At 35.5% G+C, this 23,864-nt stretch overlaps 1 protein-coding gene across 1 annotated transcript in view; it reads left to right on the forward strand.

Annotated features, from left to right (window-relative positions):
- CNTNAP2 (contactin associated protein 2) overlaps positions 1-23,864 on the forward strand; it is a gene marked incomplete at both ends in the record, with an annotated part of 665,714 nt that overhangs the window by 358,465 nt on the left and 283,385 nt on the right. Inside the window, one exon of the mRNA XM_079533370.1 lies at positions 15,366-15,515. Within this exon, the coding sequence (XP_079389496.1) occupies positions 15,366-15,515 (150 nt within the window). The remainder of the gene's footprint in view (positions 1-15,365; positions 15,516-23,864) is intronic.

Raw genomic sequence — 23,864 nt, forward strand, 5'->3', positions numbered from 1 at the left:
AGCAATTCCATCTTGCAGCATAGCTGTTTTGTTTGAATGATTTTATTTCTGCAATTTAACACAGTTAGATTTTGATGAGTTTGTCAATTGCTTCAAATACAACACAGTCTCCGATGATTTCACCACTGATATTTTCATATGGGGAAAAAATTCTGCTAGTCTACTACAATTACTTAAGCACATCTTCCCAGTGATAATGCTATTGCTATTGCTAGCTCAGTAAGCAGTAAACAACTACACACTTCTCAGAGTCCTTTTCACTAGCCTCCATATCTCATCAGCTTAGATAGCCTATCATTTGGTCCAGATTTATCATCCTTTATATACATTATCTTATGCAATGTCTGAGGCATGGGCTCAAATGTGAATGATCCAAATCATTTATTCCAGGTTCTAATATCCCTTATATAAGTCAAGTTTTCTCTTGTAACTTTCCTACCTGCCTTTACATGTCAACAAAACGTTCCACAAACACTCCTTAACTGTGCACGCAGGTGCTTTACAATCAAGGTCATGAGTTGTCACAAGCCATGCCCTCTTCCTCCAATCAGGGCCATCACACAGCTTACTCAACTTTGTTTTTCTCTATTGGAGGTGTCCTTGGTTCTCAGCACTGCTTTCTCATGCCGTTTATTTTGCTCCACAGCTTCTGCTCTGAACAGTCTATGCTATTCCCACAGTCTTATAAGTACTACTGAATGCAGTAAAATTCTTAAAATATAAAATTCCATTGAAATTTTGTCATATATTGTATATTTTTGCCTCTACAGGAAGTTGGGATTTTAAATCCAAACATTTTTCTGCACTTTTTTTTCTTTGCACTTTTTTGAGTGAGCAAGGCCAGGCCAAAGAAGGGAGATGAGGAAAGAAATCGGCGGGCCAAGAGGGTGGATAAGCAGGGAAATGAGCAGAGGGTGCACAAGATCACAGTGTCTCTATGCAGAACTACTTATCTCATGGCTTGCATTTCTAATTATCCCTTTTTCTGACTTTCTGTTTTGCCACCTTTACACATCCCTTAATCTGCTCCACACTGAAACATGCTGATTCTTAGGAAACAATACTTTGACAGAACACGTAATTTACATTTCTCAATGAAATCTTAGATTTACTACTGAATGTATCTATTTTCCATAGGGTATACAAAAATATAGCCAGTACATCCCAGGCCTTTGTGTAGAATATTCTAGGATGAAGGTAAATTAAAAAAAAAAAAAAAAAAGTGGTTTCTCTGATTTGGATCACTATGCTTGCCTTCCTAATGAGAATAAATAACCAAAATAGAGATTTCATGACTTGTCATCCCTACTAAGACTAGGGAAACATTTAAAATTCTCTTTTTCCTCCATTCTTTTTGGTTTTGTGTATTAATTTGAGAACTTTATTTAGATATATATATATATTAAAAAAAGGCAAGCTATGCTATGAACATATTTCTTAGTGGAAGTAAGAATGTAGATGTATGAAAATCATATAATCATCTGCAGTTTGACAGATTCATAATCTCAGTCTGAAATTTACATAGTTCTTCATGTAGAAATAATAATTAACCATATTTTTCTTAATACAACGGGGAAAGAGAATCACAGAACCACAGAATCACAGAATCACAGAATGGCCAGGATTGGAAGGGACCCCAAGGATCATCAAGCTCCAACCCCCTGCCACATGCAGGGCCACCAACCTCCTCATTTAATACCAGCCCAGGCTGCCCAGGGCCCCATCCAACCTGGCCTTAAACACCTCCAGGGATGGACAGGGCATCCACAGCCTCTCTGGGCAGCTGTTCCAGCACCTCATCACTCTCTCTCTAAAGAACTTCCCCCTGACATCCAACCTCAATCTTCCCCTCCTCAACTTCAAACCATTTCCCCTTCTCCTGCTGTTAAGACTTGACTCCCCTCCTGTTTGTAGGCTCCCTTTAGGTACTGAAAGGCTGCAACGAGGTCACCCCACAGCCTCTTCTTCTCCAGGCTGAACAAGCCCAGCTCCCTCAGCCTGTCTTCGTAGGAGAGGTGCTCCATCACTCTGATGATCTTTGTGGCTCCTCTGGACCCTCACTGACAGCTTTCTGTCTTTCTTGTACTGGAGGCTCCATACCTGGACGCAGTACTCCAGATGGGGCCTCACAAGAGCAGAGTAGAGGGGAACAATCACTTCCCTGTCCCTGCTGGCCACCCCTCTGCTGATGGACCATCCCAATTCTGATAGAAAATACAACAATACAACAATGTCTATATTTCAAAATTTTATCCCACGTTCACGCAGTAGATTTGATATTCTTGAGTGTGCCCCTGGGATTTTGTGCAAAAACTCCAAGCCTATTGAACTCCAAACTTGCAGTTTTGCATAGAAAAGTTATTTTCATTCCCTCCCTTTTATAACACATACAGTAGGCTGAAAATGAATTATCTTTAAATCTGATACTAATTTCCAGCTATTATCTCAAATATAGTACTTTATTAAAAATAACAAAAGAACAATACTGTAAAACAAACAAACAAACAGAAGAAAACAGAACAGCTTTGCTAGTAATCTTCCATACTTTTTTTTAATAAGAAAATAATAAACATCCAAACACTGCATTTTAAGCCATGTGGGTACCAAGGTAACTCATTTTCTCTCTCTCTTTTTCTGAAATCTTCTAAATATTGTAGCAACTTGTTCCCAAAAGAGGGATTTATATGTTATATAGATGCAGGGATATGTGAAACAGCCTGTAATCCAACATCTGAAGATCAAAATTATTTTATCAGTTAATGAGGCAGCAGAAGTGAATATATAACATCCAAAATCACCAGGAGTCTGAATAGAAGCATGAAGAAATAACTGGACGTATTTGACTGTACTTTAAAAATTTGGTCTTATTATCCTGACTGATAAATGAGTCACTAAAAATCGATGTATGAGATGTCTTTCTTAGACTAAATCTTAGTAAGAATCTTCAGAATACTTCAATATTCTTCAAATATGAGTTCTTAATTGTTATGTTAATATTTGTTAGTATGCCAGGCTGTCATGATTTTAGGATTTTTGGTTGTCGGTATAGTACATTATAACATCATGTAGTGAACTGGGAGTTAGAGAGTCCACGCTCCAGTTCCATGGATAGTTCCGAGTACTTGGTTCTCAGCAGAGACGAACTGCATGCTACATATCCCAGAGGACTTTGCATTGTGTTTCGGTTTTCTGTTCAGAGGGAAAAGATAAAAACCGACCACAAATCACTGGCCCTCCCCTTTTTGGATCGTCTGGCTCTTCTCTGTTGCAGATGCCATCTCCTCAGAGCCTTAGAGCAAGGGCTTTGGCTTTCAGACACTCTCATTTTATTTGTTTATTATTTCCAATTCCAACTATATTGTATTATATTGTATTATAGTGCGTTATCTTGCATGACAATATCTTATTTAGTAAATTAGCTTGTTTCTCCTCTGATCGTTGCCACTGTTTTGTTTTTAGGCCCATGTCTCTACCCTTTTTTCCTTTTTCCCTTTTCTGGGGCATGGGACTATGGGTGCCCCTGCCCCATTAGTTGCTGAACTAGGCCGAATTGACCCGTAAACTGTTGACAAAAGTATACAGCATACTCTTATTATTAACTTTTTTTTTTTTTTTTTTTTGTATAAAACATATGATAAAAAAAAATAATAATAATTTGAATGTAAGGTCTTATGTTAGCAAAAAGTGAATTTTTGTGTAATTGCCTAACATGACTATTTTTATTTAGTTCGATTTCTTTGTAACAATTACCCTGAAATTATGAAGAATGACAGGAAAAAAAACTTTCGAGGTCAAAGCCAGAGACATTAAAACAAACTGTAAACTGCACTAGGCAAACTCCCCAGTGAGGTTTATAAATAAAGACGAGGGCTTTGGGGCTTCTTACTATGCTTAATTACTTCTTCAGAGATACATTTGAAAATTCCTAAAAACAACCAGATTGCCCTTGTTACTATCATTCTGTTATTCCACATCCCTGTGAAATACAGAGAAGGTTTTAAAGTAACTTAGGCAAATATAGATTTTGATGTTAAGACTCCAGTCACTGCTGTGGCAATATATCTAGACATTTCAGCATATCTGCTATGTTTGTCAGGTGACTCACATAGAAAGTTAGAATGCAGTTCACTCTCATAATTCATAAGTTAAATGATTATCATACAGCCATTCAAAAGATTTTATTGCGATGTAGCAAATATTAAAGAAGCAGAAATAGCATAATTCATCTAAGTGACTAGCAATAAATAAATTGGGCATTGTTACAAATACAGTAACTAAGGTTCCAGAAATGAAATGATGTATTAAAATTCTTGTTTGCCCTTGATGCCTCTGGAAAATTCTGCTGAATGGGATTTGATAAGCATGTGTGGAAATTATGATCTCTAGTGTTGTATACTGGACAAGGCCATTATTTTGGGGCAAGTATGTTAAAAAAAATATTAATATGTTGGTTCTATACATGCCTGTATGAAATAAGAAGTTCCTCAAACTGTGATTCAGGCATGGCTTCTGTCAGTTTCCTAAAATTCAAACATCTGAAGGCTTCAACTAGCAAATACATAAATGTAATGTGGAAGAAAACTGAAAGGAGAAAAGATTTTTTTCCTCACACTGCTAATATTTAATAGTCTTAGTTGCTTAATTTATTTTATTTTTTAATACACAATAGGTTTCTACATATAGCTGTGTTTCTAAAATTACCATTTCAGGTAAGATTCAATCTCCCGCAGGAGTGTGTTGCACAAATAAGGATCTCGAATTTGTTTCTAAGAGATTAACTCTTTGTGTGTATTCAGTTGCATAGTTGTGCCCAGTCATCTGGAACGTATGTAAATCGAACGAACACAGTAAAAAAAAAAAAGTTGCACTAGCTAAGAGCAGAATTTCAAACTCAAGGGTAAACAAAAGCCCATGGAGACCATAGAGCACATGAGCATGTCTTTTGCTCTTAATCCAATTTACAGGTTCCAATACCTGAAACTAAAATTTTATTGTTAGCCTATTGGAATGGGATATATGCCATAATATCCTAAGGTAACCATACTGCCCAGGGCCCCATCCAACCTGGCCTTGAACACCTCCAGGGACAGGGCATCCACAACCTCTCTGGGCAGCCTGTTCCATCATCTCACCATTCTCTAGGTAAAACTTCCCCCTCCCCAACAGCTCTCTGTCTTTCTTGTTCTGGAGACTCCAGACCTGGATGCAGTACTGCAGACGGGGCTTCATGAGGGCAAAGTAGAGAGGGACAATCACCTCCCTGTCCCTGCTGGCCATCCCTTTTTTTGATGAAGCCCAGGATACCATTTGCTTCCCGAGCTGCAAGAGCACACTGCTGGCTCATGTTCAGTTTTTCACCCACCAGGACCCCCAGGTCCTTCTCTGCAGGGCTGCTCTCAAAGATTGCCCGGGATTCCTCTAGCCCAAGTGCAAAACCTTGCATTTTGCTTTATTAGGTCTCATTTGATTCACCCAGGCCCATCTTTCGAGTCTCTCAAGGTCCCTCTGACTGGCATCCCTTCCTTCCATTATGCCAACAGAACCACTCAGCTTGGTGTGATTTGTAAAATAGCTGAGGGTGCACTCAATTCCATCATTGACAAAGGTGTTAAACAGCACCAGTCCCAAGACTGACTGATACTTGTAGAAGTAGCTAATAAGCAGTTACTAAGGCAGGGGTAGGGTATGTTTTTTCTCCAAAGGAGATGAATTGTGTTGTGTTATGCACTAACATGTCCAAGAGCACTGACAAGAGATTCTTCTCTGACAAAATAGACTTATGTGGTTGATGATTTCCCATGTCTGTAAGATAGTAGCATCAGAGATCACTGCCAAATCTTATTAGCATGGCTAGTCCTCAGAAGCATTTTTGCTTTCGTTCAGTGACAGGGATAAGGGCTGGTTTCGTTCATTGTTTTATTTTGAAACCAAGTGAGTTTCAGTGCTGAGTGGAAATATCGTTTTTTCAGTTTTTAAGCAATTAGTTAATGAAATGTTTGGCTCACAATCTCGTACATACAAGAAATGCCTTCTGTAGAAGATAGTGGGGTAATAATCTATAAAGAGCTGACTGCCAGTCATTCAGTTTGATTGCTGTACTGCAATTGAATCTATGTAATCCAATTTTACAATTGCATTCTGACATTGAAGTTTGTCTTCTAAATTTCAATATTCTTCTGCTAGAAAAATCATTAAGATTTAAATTGTTAATTAAATTGTTAATGAAAGCATATATGACATATGCACAGTCATATATATTCCTTTTAGGGGGATTTTGGAGATATTTTCTGTACTCTATTATGATTTTCAAAAGCAGAAGATTAGACATCTGTAATTTTGCCATGTTAAAATTTCTATTGGAAAATGTGTGTACCATTTTTCTTAGGTGCTTCTCTGGATTAAAAGTGAGTCATAAAAAGTTTAAAAACAAAACAAAACAAAACACTTCTTGCACACGATAGAACTTGCAAGCATGCAGTGACTTTAGTCTGTACAATATTTAACTGATTGATTGCAACAATCAGTTTCTCTATTAGAAGATGCACTTTTTAATGGAGTATAACTAAATGTTATGTTTTGAGATGTACAAGGATAGTCAAGACTCTGGATTTACTGGATACCGGAGTATTGTTTGTAATATTGGAGTTCAAACTTAGAATATTCACAAATATATTATACTAGAACTCATAAATTAGTATACATATGACCAGAGAAGAGTGGGTTAAAAGAAGAAATAAAGTACTGGAAAGGAATTTGGAATCACCTTTGTTTATCAAAATTCTACTTGAATGTTGCAGTAGCAATCTTGTTTCACTTCCCATTTTTCTGTTACCCTTCATGAGTACAATGACATAGTGGACTCTTTTATATGATAGCATGTCATCACTGAACTTTCATATCCTGAAAAGAGTGGCATAGATGAAGATATGAATAGTGTAAATAATGCATGAATGCCAGGTGGTGCTCACTGCTGTGCATTATCTGGCTTAGAACTACCATTGACCATTTTGACAAAGGCAAAAGAAAACTAACTGTGCATATTTTTAGTATGTTTATTTAAATTGCTAAACATTAAAAGAAAAATCCAATAAATTGAAATCCAAATTGGTAGATGTTCTGTTAGTCTCAATAGAGTTGATTTACATCAGTGTAAAACCAAGGAATTAAGAAGAAAACTATGATATGAACTAGAAGTAACAGCAGTTATTCATCAGATCCATGCAAGTAATGTTCATATCAAGTGCTAAATAAACACTCTTTTATAAAAATAACAAGCCCTGAACAGCTCGAGTTGGTAATAATCTTGATTTATTTTCTGTCTAAATTGGTCAATTTAATCAGCATGTCTAAAAATAGTTTTTTAAGAGTAGTTTTGTCACAAATACACTCAAATGATTTTCAGCTTGATTCTGTGATGATTCTAGCTGTACTAGGCCTTTTGCATTAGCCACTGTTTGAAGAAAGCTACAAAAGAAATAACTCATATTTCAATTCTAAATTACAATTCATGTAAATTCTATGTATATCCTTAGCTAAAATATACATACGAAGGTCTCACTACTTATATATTGCATTGAGTAGAGGGAGCCAGCCTCTAAATTAATAGTGAAACTTATTTAGAATGTATGGACAGCATGGTCTTAAGTTCCAAAGACTCACTGAAAATTACTCAGTGCCTGAAACAGAGTTGCAAAAGAAATTCAGTTACTGTGATGCCAATTAAAAGTTTGAAGAGGCTGAAGACAGAAGGAAAAGAGGTGTGCTGTACTGAGATTGGAAACTATATCACAGACATTACAAGAGAAATTACAGTTAGGTGAAATGTCAACTGTTTTACTCTGCTAAATGATGTACCTGCTTTGTTTTATTTTTATTTTATTAAATTGCCTGAAGAAACCAACTTCTGCCAGGGTTACCAAGTAATGGTGCAGTCACCTAAAAGACTACTTATAACATTCCATTCTTAGGAAATATCAGCAATTCTTTGATTGTTGTAGGTCTATGTTTTACGATCATGAACATAAATTTCATTCATGTTTATTCACTGAAAGACCACTTCAAAAAGCTCACCTCTTTCTTCTGCCTGCTAACATTCTCCATTCCATATGCACTTAAAATAGACATTTCATTGCAAAATGATGGAAGAATCCTTTAAATTGCTGGCTTTTCTTGGCTGCTTCTTGTAGTTAGAAAGATAGACCAGAAGTTAAAATGGACAGTAATAATGATTTTTAAAAATATTTGAATATTAGTATAATCAAATTTCTTCTATTATAGCATTAAAATAGGAAATACGATAATTAGAAATACAAATTGTCTTGTATAGTGACACGCACTTGACTATTTTGTTTCAGTGTAACTATAAGTAAATTATTTAACTGTGCTCTATAATCCTTATTTGTAATAAAGGCACAACAGTTTAATTGTTCCACATTTGTCTTGCCTATTTGTTTCACAAAATCATTTATCTTTTACTCTATACACATGCAATAGGAAGAGAAGAATAAAAATGTTAGTAGTAAGTCCTACGTTAATATTTATAAGCAAAGGTAAAATCATTACTGTGAAGAATAAGCTTTGTTTCTGATATTTTGCGTGTACAAGGAAAACTTTCATGTAACTCACACAGGAATTTTAAATAAGCATTTCTCATTCTACTCTTTTCATTGATTTCAGTATTAAATGTTATCTTTGAAAGGCTTATTTTACTACACTGATTTCTGTGTACACTTAAATAATTTTTCTTTTGTTTTATTGATGTCAACAGTCTGTGGATTGGTTCAGCCCAGTTCCGTGACTAAGGGGTGGGGGAACCCATGGACCCAAGCCCTGAGAAAGGGGGAAGGGGAAAATGGGGAAAGGGTAGAGACATGGGCCTAAAAACAAAACAGCAGCAACAATCTGAGGAGGAAAGGTAATTTACTAAACGTGATATTGTAATGCAAGATCACACAATATAATGCAGTATAATTGGAATTGAGATTAATAAATCAAATAAAATGAGTGCTCAAAAAACGAAGGCCTTACACTATTGCTGAAGGTGAGACAGCTAGGGAGCACACACAGAGAAACGTGCAGTAAAAGGAAGAAGGGGCATGGCATGACAGGCAAACAGTTTTATCTTTCTCTCGGAATGGAAAAAGAAAACAGAACAGTGAAGTCTTCTGGGAGATGTAGCTCTCCTCCTCTTCTGAAAACCAGGTACCTGAAACTGTCATCAATTCAGAGAACTGGAGCATTAACTCTTGAACTCCCAGTGCCATGTATGGTGTTCTGATGTGGAATACTGGTAACAAAAATCATAAAAACATGACAATTGAGTATAATTTCATTATATAATACCTCACGTTCAAATACCTGCTTTTGTGCTTCAGAGCTCTCAAAAATACTGCCTTAGTTTTAGAATTAACCTGACTTGTCTATGATATATCATGGTGGTATTTTAAAGGATCCAATAGGAAAGTTGCATCTGTTCATGCTGGAAATTGTATTTTTTCATTCTGTTCTCCCTGGAGGAGAATTTGGAATTTTATTTATTATTATTATTATTATTATTATTCAATGTAGGACCATATAGGAATATTTCAAATCCATCTAATATTTTATTAGACAACTATGATTTAGTCTGACAGCTTTGCTTTCTCATTTGTGCTTTACACACATACACTGCTCTGCATTCTCTTTGATTTATGTTACCTGTTTCATTAAAAAGTTCTTCACAGTTTAGTGTAGATGTTTTTGTAACCCATTGTACGGCTAATATGTTCATATTCGGACTAGTGAGAAAAAGAAATTTCCTTATAATTGTAATTCATTCACAACATAAATAGCGGGAATTCTATTCACAGAGCAGAAGAACAACCTGCTAGTGTTGAGAGATAGATAAGTCTCTCTCGCAGCCAGGTCCTATTTGTCAACTGTTAACTACTTTAATATGGAATAATGTTCTGCATTTAAAATTTCTTAATTTAATCCTGAATAGAAGAACTCTCTCTGAAGCTAATTTATATTTATGTTTTACACAGGGAAACAAATTTTGATTAAAAAAAAAAAAAAAAAAAAAAAAAAAGAGGAGACTTCAAAAATATAAAGAATGTAATAATTGAAATTCTTGAGGAATCCCATTTCCTCGATCCCAGTAGAGGAGAAAAAGCAGTAGTTTTAAAAAATGAAAATTTCTGTCATAACTTGACAGAAGATATAAACAAAAGAGGCTTGAAATAGATGAAGACAGTAAAATTGAGAGCACAGGTGTGAGAGCTAGCGAACGCAGAAACAGATAATGTACGTTGAAGCAATGTGACCTTGCTTAGTTTCTATAAATGCTGCAGCTGAAGGACCATAAGACACATAATTTTGGCAGGCAGAATTGTCTCTAGTTTGGTTCTCATAATAATAGGTGATAAAAAAAAATCATTTTCTCCATGTAGCAAGACAACTATTATTATCCTTAAACTAAATATACACTTTTTTACAACCACTCATTACAGAATCAGCTCAGAGAGAAGGAGACACAACCATTTGAAGAAGAAAGGATGCTATGGCCAATTGAAACAATAAATTTACTAAACTTCCAAACTTAGGATTCTCTGTATTCTACTTAAGGTATAAGTATGGACTAGGATGGCGTTCTACAGCAGATGTGTAGATACAAATCCACACATCTGTGTATCCCTGCATTCTACAATTTCTAATAAAGTTAAAATCAAAAACAAAACAAAAAAGTAGTTCTTAATGAAAATGACTTCTAAACCCTGTTATATGTGTATGAGCAAAAGGAAGCAGAGGAAGTTGATTGATTTTGATTGTTACAGTGGCTAACTGTTATTATTTTGCAGCAAAAAGGTGGGGGAAGCTGTAGTTGTAACTGGCATGGTTTATAAAAACACTTGTCATAAACTAGTTACTTCTTCCATCCTTAGGTCCCGATTTAAATTGAGCTAATGTTTCCTTACAAGAAACAAATTCTCATTTTAAGATGGTCTATGACGAAGACTGTATTTTTCTTCCATTGGAAATATAGATATTAATATTTAAACAAATTACTATGAGAGCTATACCTACAGAACACTCAATGCATTAACTGTAATTATTCATTTTAATATGCTGTGTTTAGTCCCTTGTATTTGCATGCTTTGTATAACTCATACATAAACCCAAATAATCCTGATGATATTTGCCCATTTCTGCAAATTCCCATTGCAAAATTCCTCTGGGACCATGATAGGAAGTGATACTAAAAAGAACAAATACCAGTAGCATGAAAGCTAGTTCATGAGCATAAGACAATTGGAAGTTTCTGAAGGAATGCCACTGTAAGTGTATGAAACACTTTGCTCACAGATAGAGGAATATCTAATTGGAAATTTGGGTTCAGGTAAAGTAAAGCATAGACATCAGTGTGTTTTATGGTTCATAGAAGTTTAAAATAAGTTGGCATATATAGAGCACGAAGGTAATAAAATCATATTTTTTTGTGCTGTTTAACACAATTTTAAGCAAAGTGGAAGGGAAAATTGTTTTATAAACAGATGACTAAGTTATTCTACTTTGAATGACTTAAAAAGCAACGAATTTTTTTTCTTTCTTCTAGTAAATGTTTCAATTGATTTTTTAAAGCTGTTCAACCTGTTTTCCTGACAGCAAGACACAAGACATAATGAAGTGTAGTTTTCATTCAACATGCTATGAAATCTCAGATGCGATTCGATTATGTTTTAACAACAATAAAATTAAACCACCAAATTTATAGCACCTTTATTTGAAAATCCTTTTACATAACACCCCTGTTATGTGAGGGCAAATCATGCATGAAACAACAGATTTACTGTGATAAATATATTTATTTGCCAAGGATTCATTATTGAATATGAATTTTACAGGACATTTGCAAATCTGTTGCTGTTTTGCACCATACTTCACTGTTGAAGTTGCTTTGTGTTGGTATTCATAACCAATGAATATACATGTTATAATTAAGAAATACACAGGACAGTTTGGCTAAGCAGGTTGTTACACCAAAAAGAATAGATAAAGAGCTTACCCTTGTCCTGAGCTCACTGGAAAACTCCAAAAGGAGGATCTCCAGAAAGAGGTCCTTCCCTACTGGCAGTCAGTCAACTCTTAAATGGGTCTAGAAGAGGTGCAGCCAGGCTTCACCCCTTCCGGCAGCACAGCTGAATTGCCTTCACCTGTGCTCCCAGGGCTGAGCTCACCTCAGGTGATCAATCAGAGGTTCAGGCCATGATTCAGCAGTTCCCATACAGTGACAAAGTGGCTAATAAATTTATAGTAAGGCAAGCAGGTATGTTTTTGAGTGTGCAGTATCTTCTATAGTCATCTATTTAAGCAAGAAAGTAATGTTCAGGTTTTCAGTAGATCAGAACATAAGAGTGTTTATCGTCACATATTTTTTATTAGTATCAGTGTTATCATTGTGTATTTTATAAGGACATTTGAGGAAATTTTTAAAAACATAGCAGGACCTCAACATGATTAATTTGACATTCAGATTCCTTTGACATGGTAGTTATATTAAAAATTAGGCTCATTTTAGCCTATGTGTTGGTGTTTGTTTTTCCTCATTTGTCATTACAACAAATGACAACTGTAAAACTTAAGTTACAGGAATTTCTTGCTATGCTGGCATTTCAAGGGTGACAGCAAAGTAAACAGCCATATCAGTTTTTCTGTTATGTGCATATGTTTTATGTAACGACTCAGATGTGAAAAGTCTGTTTGCTTGCTTTTTTGGGGGGGAAGTGGGTTGTTTGCCTGCAGATTCCCAGGTAGCTAAATGAACTCACTGATGCTGTGAATGAGAATATGCTTTTTGGTATAACTTGGTCCCAACAGGTATGACAGGTCCCAATGTCTCCAAGACAAAGCACTGGTTTTCAGTAGCAGACATGTATTCCTTCCTGTTACAGTGAAAAAGTTGTGCTCAGCCAAGTTTAGCTGGTAGTGTCATGAGAATTTTAGCAACAGTGAACTCAGTGATTTATCACAATTCTGCTTATGAACTACGTACATCAGTGATTTATTTTCATAAAATGCTGGTGACAGCCTATACTACGCATCACAATGTTGTTAACTCCAGTGAACATACAAGGATAATATGTTCTCATCATTTATTGACAGTGGGCCTTATAATTACTAATTATGCATATGACTGTTTAATAGAACGCAACAGTCTGTATGCAATGAAGAATGATTATGGAAGTATAATTCAAATTCCTATCAAGAAAAATCTTAGTGAGGAGAGAGATGAAATTTCCTGACACTAAGAAATCTAAACTTGCATTAACATTTTTTCATAAAAGCCACAGAAAGAAAATGAAAAAATATCTAGATCTATAGTTTCAACCTTTCTGTTGTGTTCTGGAGACACCTGGCATTTGTCTTCAGTGCCATAGGTACCATCCTGTATACATGTATATAGAAAGACATACTCAAGTACATACTCTGTACACTTTTCTGCAGTGTAAAAGGTAATGTTAGTATGTTGCCTTATTTTGTTTATTTTTTTACATTGATTATCTTGAAATAATCATTAGAAATTAATGGTTAAAGGATAATTTTTAAAATCAGGATTGTAATCACCACAAGGGATAAAAACATAGAAGCACAGAATCATAGAATCCTTAGAGTTGGAAGGGACCTTTGAAGGTCACCTAGTCCATCTCCCCTGCAATGAACAAGGAAACCCACAGCCCAGCACCTGATCCAGCCTTCAAAGCCTTGCTTCAAAGTCTCCAGGGACGGGGCATCCACCAAATCACAAGACAACCTGTTCCAGTACCTCACTAACTACACTGTAAAAAATGTTTTCCTCATATTTAACCTCTTTATACCTCTTTATTTCTTTATATTTAAAGAAATTGTTCCTCTCTGAGTTTATATGTAATATGTAACTTTGTGAGTTGGAATTCAGTGTTTTTCTTATTGGTTTGTAAAATATAGTGAAAAAGGAGCTCATAAACAAAAGAAATCTTACTTGAAATTCATTTATTCTTACACTAGATTGACCAAGCCATGTCAGAAATATTCCTTACTGACGCGATTTTGAAATGTATCTGCCATTTATATTTGCATTAATGTATCTTTCAAGAGTATTCCAATACATAAAACTGTTATATGAGAACTTGATCTTGAATCTTAAACATGTAGAAACATCTGGAAAAAATTGTTCATTAATTGTCCAGGTTTATCTTTTTGCCATGACATTTATTCCTTTTTCATAAGAGATGTCATATGAACATTTTGAAATTTTGTTTTTCTTTTTTATTTCTGATATTACATGTTCTATTTAATTTTAGACACTGTTTTGCATCACACTGCAGCCTATTTTGGCAAAGTACATTTGCTAAGGTGATAGCACCTTTTTCTAGGTGAAGATCTGTTACTTTGAACAGGTGCTATAATCTGGAATTTTCTTTTATGAGAATATTTGCCATTTGCTTGTTGATACCATGTAAGCTACCTCCAAAAAAATGACCAGAACACTCCTCTCTTTTACTGTTCATAAATGCCAACTGAACATGGTAAGCAAGATGCTTTTCTACTAGCTCCTAGAGACAACTGAAACGTACTTCAGTTCTTCTGTTTGGTTGGTTGGTTGCTTTTTTTTTTTTGGTTATGGTTTGTTGTTGTGGTTTGAAAAAAGAAAGAGAATGAATGGATCCCTGTACTTCATTTCTGGTACACACACACACACATATATATACACACTGTCAGTGTAGGGAGCATAGTGATCCTCTAAAGTTCAGAATTTTGGTAGACATTTGCTGGATTTACAATGGATTTGTGATAATGTCTTCATTTTCCCCTGACTAAACTCACATCTCAGTTACAAGATTATCTGCATATTCAGCTTCCACAAAAGTTTTCTTCTCTTCGTTTTCTTTCCTTCTTCTTGCAAATATGTAGCTTTAGATAAAAGCAATTATCATAAGCATAAATAGCTGCAGCAGTCGCTAGCGTGTGTGGATCTGTTGACTATAATTAAATTTATTAATCAAAATATTTTCCTTTTGAGCTTGGTCACACAAATAATTAAAATATATTTCTCATTAGAGAAATGTAGAACATGGCTTTTTGGTGGGTATGGTAAGAGATAACGTATATTTAAAAACACTTATACTTGACAGAATGGTCAGTTCAGTAGTTTCAAGATTTGCATTTATCATGATAATGCCATTTTTATTTTAATAGCTACTTCAATAATGCTTCCTGGTTTTCACACTGAAGTTATTTCGTTTCTGAAATAGACCTCATTAGACTTTGCATACAGAGACTGGAAGAGGCACACTAGCCACTTATAAATAATAAATGTAAAATGTTTCTGTGTTTTCTGTTCTTTCTAGGCTCTGGTCTCAATGATGGGCAATGGCATGAAGTTCGATTTCTAGCTAAAGAAAATTTTGCAGTTCTCACCATTGATGGAGATGAAGCTTCTGCTGTTCGAACAAACAGCCCTCTACAAGTTAAAACTGGAGAGAAATATTTATTTGGAGGTAAAAATAATCATAAAAAACATCTGCTTAAAATGCTGTTGATCTGTGTGAGATGGAGCTCAGACTGTAGTTCAGTCAGTTAATATTTGGATGTTCTGAAATGACTGAGTGTTGTTTGTCAGAAATGTGTGGTAGAATTTTACTTCAAAGGATCTACCTACACCTTGTTCTTGAAAAAGAAAAAGAAAAAAAATATTGTACAAGGGATGATCCAACTTTGAATCTCTGAATCTCCGTATCTTCCCAGGATATTTCATCTTCTGAATGGGAACCTTTCCAATATTAGTAGCCTAATTAAATGGCACTAAGAGAAAGAAGATTCTTTCTTTTCAGTTTTGGAATCCTGAAGACAGAAAATATCACTGATTTTAGCCTTTTGTTGTTCTGTTTTTGGTTGGTTTTTTTTTTAAGAGCTGTAATTATTATGAGTAATCGAGAGCTTTCATAAATTAAAACCATATCTTGTTCAGTATTTTGGGCTCCATATACCACATATATTGCTGATTATGGTCAGAATGTTTTTCAAAGTGAGATAGTTAGGAACTTCAAATCTTTGCAAAACCTGACTGTCATAAAATGAAGTGTTTTTATTAGTCTCATTAGGAGTAAGTTGAGATAGATAATATGCCAACTGTTTTTTTGTTTTTTGGGGTTTTTTTTTTGTCCTGCAAATGTGCATAAGTGATTACAGAAGAGGTATCTCTTGAATTCAAAGGATGATATATTTTGTTTTCAGAAACTGCAAAATCACCATTTCTATAAATCTTTGAAAACATATTCACTTCTCATCTAAATTTTCCTATTTTTTTCTTGCGTGCAAATATCATGTTCTCCAAGCTTTCCTTTTCAGTGACTGGTATTAAAATATCTAGTACAAAGTATACACAGTATTGTTGTCTTTGCTGAACAATAGTTTAGAGTCTCAGCACTGCATTACAATACAGTTACAAGTGTGTGACAGAGAATTTAAAGAGAAGAGTAATTACAATGAAATGAGTATTGCCTTAAAGTGTAAGGCAGTCAATACATGTACTTCTTTCTGTGAAAAGAAACATGGCTTTCTCTACAGGAGAAATACCACGGATATAAATGTGAATTCTGCAGACAATAATTGTTTTTATAAAAAACTATCATTTTCATACCTTCTTGTCAAAACTTTTCACTGGCAGTATTCCATAATACTAGCTTTATAATAAAACAGTCCATTTATCAAAATTTGTTCCTAAATCTGTTCTGGTTTTTCTTCAGTTTGCTTTTATTTCAACAGAGACATTTGTTGTAAAAGTCCTACCTTGGTAGTCAACAATATGTACCATAATTAATGTTTGAAAGAAAAAAAAAAAAAAGAAATCAGAATCTTGTGATTTCTGCCCACAAAACTAATTTTGGAACTTTTCTAGTTTTAAGACAGACTAATAAATTATACAAGGGTTTCTTCATTTTCTATTAGAATCATTTTCTGTACTTATGCAGTTCTTTTTCAACTCCTTTGTGCCTTTTCTGTACTCTTCCAAATTACTGAGAATCTACCTCAGGTAGGGATAATAGATAGATAAGGGATAGACAGCAAGACTCATAGAGAGCCTGTTTTTATTCAAACTAGGGGAAGATATGCTAAGGACCGTATATTTCTCTAAATTTAATTTGAGAGAGTTAGTGTTAATAGCTTACTTCCTTTCTGTATAAATTTCTCCTCGCTGTTTTTATTTACCTTCTCTTTCTTGACTTGGATTTGGATTTTTGGAAAGAAGTGAGCTACCTACTAACCTCCAGAGAATGATGCTTCTTTGTTGTTTCCAATTGTATGCATAAACCAAAAAGGATGAGCAGAGAAAGTGAAACACAGAGTGAAAATGAGTTGATTAGTTGCTGGAGATTAGTGCTAGAGATAAGGGTTGTGAGACATCTTAAGCTTGCACCCAACCACCAAATAGCCTAGTGCCCAGAGGAAATACCTGATTAGTGACATAAATCAAAATTATGTCTATTTTATAGCATTTAACTGTATCTCCTTTCCCTCACCTTTTTACTGTCTTAAAGATGAGGAAGTTTTTTCATATGAGTGGTAAAACTTCAGCAAGAACAAAGGTATGCAGTGAGCATTTGCCAATCCATTATGCTGCTTTTTCTGACAAGCAAAGATGAATGGACTATGTAGTAAGTTTCCTATGAGATAGCAGCCTGTGGCACATAGTAAATCCTTTCTGTACAGCTGTGCAAAATGTATTCTGTATATGCTCTTTTTCCTGGAGTGGAGTTATTTTTTTTCTGAAATTTGGGTTGGTCTAAAATCTTACCAAGAAGCTGGAATGAAGAGAGAGAAAAGGGAAGTAAAGTAAAGAGGAAAAAGAACCTTCTCCTGTTTCATGTAAGGCTATCCTATGTGCGTATCTAGCTTTCTTTAAATCGGTTATCTTCAACCAGAGTATATGAATGTGTGTTTAATTTTGTCATGGAAAGGGGGAAAAAAAAGAGCATTAGCTATTTTGTGGCCTGGCCAGCCCTGGTTCTCTGACTAATGAAGCAAGGCACTTGTGGGCCATGCAGTGTGGGAGAGGAGGAAGGGTAGGGAGATAGCAGATGGGTCTGAAAAACAAACAAACAAAACAACAACAACGGTAACGATCTGAGGAGGAACAGTAATTTACTAAATCCAACAAAATGAGACAGTGCATGGTCAATAAGTATACAGATGTTAGGCTAGTAAGATTATCACATTGGAAAAGATAATCAGAGATAAATGGAAGGTGCTCACTGGTGCTGTAGGCTGACAAGAAACTTTATGAGGAGCGATCACCAGAGAGAGATCCTTCCTCAGTGGCAGCCAGCCCTTAAATGAGGTCTAAGAGATGTGGAGCCTGACTCCACCCCTTCTGGTCACACAGGTCAATTGCCTTCACCTGTGCTCCCAAGGCTGACTCAGTACTTGCCTCAGGTGATTAATCAGAGGTTCAGGCTGTGATTCAACAGTTCCAATACAGAAGTGTCCAAAGCTAAGATCTTGCTCTAGACTTGAGGGGAACCATGTGCTTTCCCCACAGCAAACCGAAAGTCAGTGAGAGGCAGAGCGGCTGGTGTCCTGCCCGGAGCTCCACCTTGCTTCCTCTGCATGTGAAGTCCTCTGGGAATTCTCCCCTTCTCCCCTCCCCTCCGAGAACCAGAAGTGCCCAGAAAAGGCAGTCCATGGAACCAGAACATTAACTCTTTAACTCCCACTATTTTACATGATGTCATGATGTGGAATACTGACAAAAATAACAAAACCACAACAAATTTTTATCAAGTTGTCCATTTTTAATCATTATGAACATCCAACAATAATAGCTGTTATAGTTATGGTCAAACTACCTAGATAGTGTACTTGGGATTCCAAAAGCACTTGTACTATCTCTATAAAAAAGTATTCAGACAACAAGGATCGGAATGGGCTGTATTTTTTAACAACTCTCTTGCTTTGGATTGTTAAATCCAGCATATTTATGAGTCAGTTAATCAGCAAAGAACATAAATACGCAGAATTTATAAACCTGAGTAAAACAAGCAAGTGATTTTGTTTACTAGTTCTTTCTCTTTTCTGTTTGAATCTTCATTTGTCTTCACTGTTTGGTTTAGGTAAATAAATAAAAAAATAAGCACAGGTTTGTGTAGACATCTAAGCTTCTCTCTGCTACTTGTTATGATACGATTCTTTATCATCTCATCTGCTTTCTCCCCCAGTCAACACTAAAACACAAAATCATACTCCTTTTGTGCACTGAAGAGAGGCTAATCAACATTGCCACTTAATTCTTAGTTTCCTGTCTTACATCATTCATAGTTTTGTTTCTTTCATTGAGATCCTTTTAATGCTATACAAATGAGAACAAATAAAATACTGCTGACATTCAGTAATTGAGTACTGTCAATAACTTTGTTGGTGATGTTCTAATATGTCAGTCCATCAACATATTACTTGCAACAATGCAAGTAGACATGCTGGAAGTAAATCAATCTCCCAGAGAAAGATATGTGCATGCAGGAAACTGATACTTCATGAAAACAAATTAAAAAAAATCAAATATATGATAATATGAGTTTAGGAATGGATATATGGAAGCACAAGTCCTGCTGGAATAACTTCAGCTTTTGAGCCCTTTGAGATGGGAAATGTCTGCCCACTTAAAAATGAATGAATGCAATTTTCAGATGTTCTCTCCTTATTTTATATAGTATAATTCTCCTTCTAAGCTGAAGTCATCTCTGGAAGTTTCTCGGAAAAATAAAATGAAGGAACTGCATTCTTTTTGCTATATTTTACTCTTCCCCCTCTGTCCCGATTTCAGCTGAGACAGTTTTAACAGCACACAGATTTTTTGGTTATTGCTGACTGATGGGAGTGTATTGCTGACTGATGGGAAGAGCCACTGCCTTTATGGTGCAGCAGCAGGGGACAGGGCAGAGCGAGGAGAGCAGGCCTGAATTAGGTAAGCGGTTATTCCACACCATGTGACATAATGAGAAGGCCACAGATTGACTGGCATCTGCTTAAGGATTCGCGGGCATCGGTCAGTGAGACCTTGTGTTGGTAGTGGAGCATTGGTCAGCAGGCAGTTGTGTTGATAGCAAGGCATCGATTGGTGGGTGGTGAGTGATTGCATTGTGGAAATATGTATTTTTATCATCATCGTGGCAATAGAAATCACAAATATGTTTGTCCAAGTTGAATTTTGATCTGAACCGTATGTGCATATTCTTTCCCAGTGTTTGAAAATAATAATGCTCCTAAATAATAGTGAATATTAGTAATGTAATAGCACATCTATGATTTAATCTGTTTTCTAGGATATCAGGGTTCTGTCTCCAGATGTATAAAATGGGTTTATTGTCCACAGCCACAATTCAGCATATCCAAGATATCTGCACACACACACACAAAAAAACCAAACAAAATACCCAAATTCCTAGTATCATCAATAGGGCATATACTTTTCAAAGCCTTTTCGTATTTTGGAAAGTGACTTACTGATCTTGTTATTGGATTTTCCATACATAGATTTATCTGATTTTCATCTTTAAAATGATAGAACCTATGTCATATTCTCCTTTTCCTTCCTCTAAACTGGAACCAAATTTTCAATTGCATTTCAGATTTTAAGGGCATTAAAAAACAAAAACAAAAACAAAAACAAAAAGCCTGCTATTGTTATAAATAACACTAAGAAAAAGTTGCCTACCTTCCTACACAGACCCCTTCCAACTCAAGATATTCTACAGTTCATTGATTCCGGTATCAGATAATTGACTTGCGTCTTTCAGAAAATTTACCCTTCTATATAATTGTGAGCATGAATATCTTTGGGAATCTGCTTTAATGTGTCATAAAATCATAACAGGAGGAAAATATCAGGATATGTTCCAGAACTTGCAAATATGATGTCTGTGAAAATGGGAGATACACAGAGCAAAAATATAGTTATTTGGGTAAGGGACTTGTTTCTGTTTGATATGGTCTGGGATGAGAATGATTCTCAGTGCTGATTGTAAATACAGATTCACATGAAAGTTGCAGTAATTATAAATTCTATTGACACAAGAAAGGCTGAGAAAAATCGAGGCTCTTTAGCCTAGAGAAGACTCCAGGAAGACCTCTTTTGTATTCCAATTCTTTATGGGAGCCAACAGGAAAGAAGGGGAGGGACTTTCTAACAGCATGTATTGACAGGTTAAGAGTTACAGTTAAGTTACGTTCTTTAACTATTTAGATTTAGATTAATTGTATGGAATAAATTATTCATAGTGAATCTGATAAGACACTGGATTGGATTTCCCAGAGAATGTTGCTCCTCTTTGGACTGGTCAGATAGGGCTTTGGGAATCTGGACCCAGTAGGAAGCGAGCCTTCAGTGAGAGGAGAGGATGGACTAGCTGATCTTTTAAGGTCCCTTCTCACCCAAAGTACTCTGTGAATCTATGATGTTTGGGTTATTGAGTCCTACCTAAGGTACTATCATTCTGAATACTCAGTGGATGGCCAGAATACGTATTTTTTAATTAATTGTTTTTATACCAAGCCGTAGGAATTTATTTGGAATTGGATAGTTACAAGAAATACCATAAGTGTAGCCATATGTGTTAATGAAGAGAAGAAATAGGATGTTTTTGAGGAGTGATAATCATGTTCTGCTTTGGAGTTTAAACTGGAGAGAAGTGCAACTTGATCTGTTGCTATGGCAATAAGACAGGGTCAGGCTCTCTGAGCACTATGTCTGCCATCCTGAGAAGTGATCTTCTAGACTTTCTGCTTCTAGTCCGAGACCTGAATGCTTATCTTTTGATCTTGCCTAACAAATCAAAGCAAGACTAGTCACTGTGGCTAGAAATGTATAATATCTGAAAATCCTCAGTAAAAAAAACATTCTGTTTAGCTGTAAGAACACACCATATAGTGCTATAGAATGTTACTGTGTGTTTTAGTGTGTTTGTATATGAAGAAAAAATCTTGCTTTAAGCTCTAATGAGTATGGCATTAAGAATATTTCCTTGTGGATCTGTTTTTCCAAGAGAGTTAAAAATTTGTGAACTTGAAAATGCATACTTTGCTTCTTGCATTTATTTAATTATTCATACTTTCTTTTTTGCTTGCCCTTTTAACCTTTTTTTTATTCTAACAGATTACCTTTAATTTTTGAAATCTAGTTATTCAGAAATAGAAAATATCACTGTGTTATGTCAAGGTATCATTTGGTAAGTGAAGTTTGTGTCAATGCCTACATTGTACTGCATAAAAATAGTGATTTATGTGCCTGCTTTTAAGATGCTACACAAACCACTGGGGTAGGCCTGCAGTATCACACATTCATGAGCGCATACATGGATGCAGATTGACAATGCATTCAACAAAACTAGACTAATTTTATAGATGTTATGGTCTTTTTTTTTCCCTAGTGCTTCAACATCCTGGTAGTCAAATGAAGAAGCAAACTCCATAGGCAGGGCAATCTAACAGCAGAAACAATTCCTTAGTGACACACAGGTATGTGAAGTCTGAAGCTTCCTGTTGCTTTGTTCCATGCTTGAACCAGTAACAATAAAGTACGTAGAACTAGGTTATACCCTTTGTCTTTATAGTTTTCTAGTGAGGCCTATCAGAGTTGCATTCAAACATCATAGGTAATACCTGTCCCCCCAAAAAATGATCTGGATTACATCTTTTAAACATACTTTGTAAAATTAATATTCTAATACTTGAAATGACCTTATGTTTAGCCTGGCAGGCAGCTTAACACCACATACTTGTTTGCTCTCTTCTCTTCAGTGGGTTGGGGAGCAGAACTGAAAAGTGTAGAAGTGTGAGAACTCATCGGTTGAGATAAGGACAGTTCATAAGAACTAGGGAAAAAAGAAAAACACAGATGAGCAAATAGAAAACAAATGAACAAGAATAATTAAAACAAAACAAAAAAAACAGTGATCACAGCACAATTGCTCACCACCAGCCCCAAGAAGCAGCATCCCCCCCTTCCTTGGCCAACTCCCCCGTTTCATAGTTCAGCATGATGCCATACGTTTATGAGACATCCCTTTGGTCATTTTATATCAGTTAACCTGATGAGAAAGCTAGGTGAGAAAGCATAATAGGCCACTGGACCTTTGAAAACTTCCTGAATAACTTCTCTCATCCTTTCTTCTGTGTTGCTTTAAAAAAAAAAAATAATAATAATAATAATAACTGTTTCCTTTAACATGATTTTTTGTTGTTGCTTGATTTTGACTCTCTCTTCATTACAAGTGCTTCTCAGTCCAGGCTGATTTTTTATTCCTCTTGAAAACGTGCTGTATATCAATTTACGAAAAAGCCCTATAAGGCTATGCCAGTGACAAAGTGGTCTGCTGTAGCAATGTTTATGCTAACTTCACACTAGTGGTAAATCTTTTGGAAAATTGTATTGGAAAACACAGGTACTATTTAGAAACATAATGGATTTGTTCATCCCCCAGTCCACAGTTATTGCATTTCAAAAAATAAACCATCACTGATGAATCATAAAAGGCTAATTACACCATTTAATGACTCTATCACACCTACAGTACAGGCTAATTCTCCAGTAGATTCAAAACAGTTCTGACCAGCTCCAAAATTATTTTTGTTCTGCAGCATTGTTCTACAGAAGTCATTTAACATTAAGGCAGATGTAAACTGAACAGCTAGAATAAAATGACCTAGGAATAACGCTTTTCATGCAGAAAACGATCTACTGTTGAAAGTTAATCTTAATAATGCTAGATTATTTAATCTTAATTTCCTTTGTTTTTTTCTTTGATTAAAATATAGCCTGTTTTTCTGTTTCATATTTATCTCTCAGTGATCTG

Source organism: Tetrao urogallus (genome assembly GCF_951394365.1).
Source record: "Tetrao urogallus genome assembly, chromosome: 3".
Lineage (NCBI taxonomy): Eukaryota > Metazoa > Chordata > Aves > Galliformes > Phasianidae > Tetrao > Tetrao urogallus.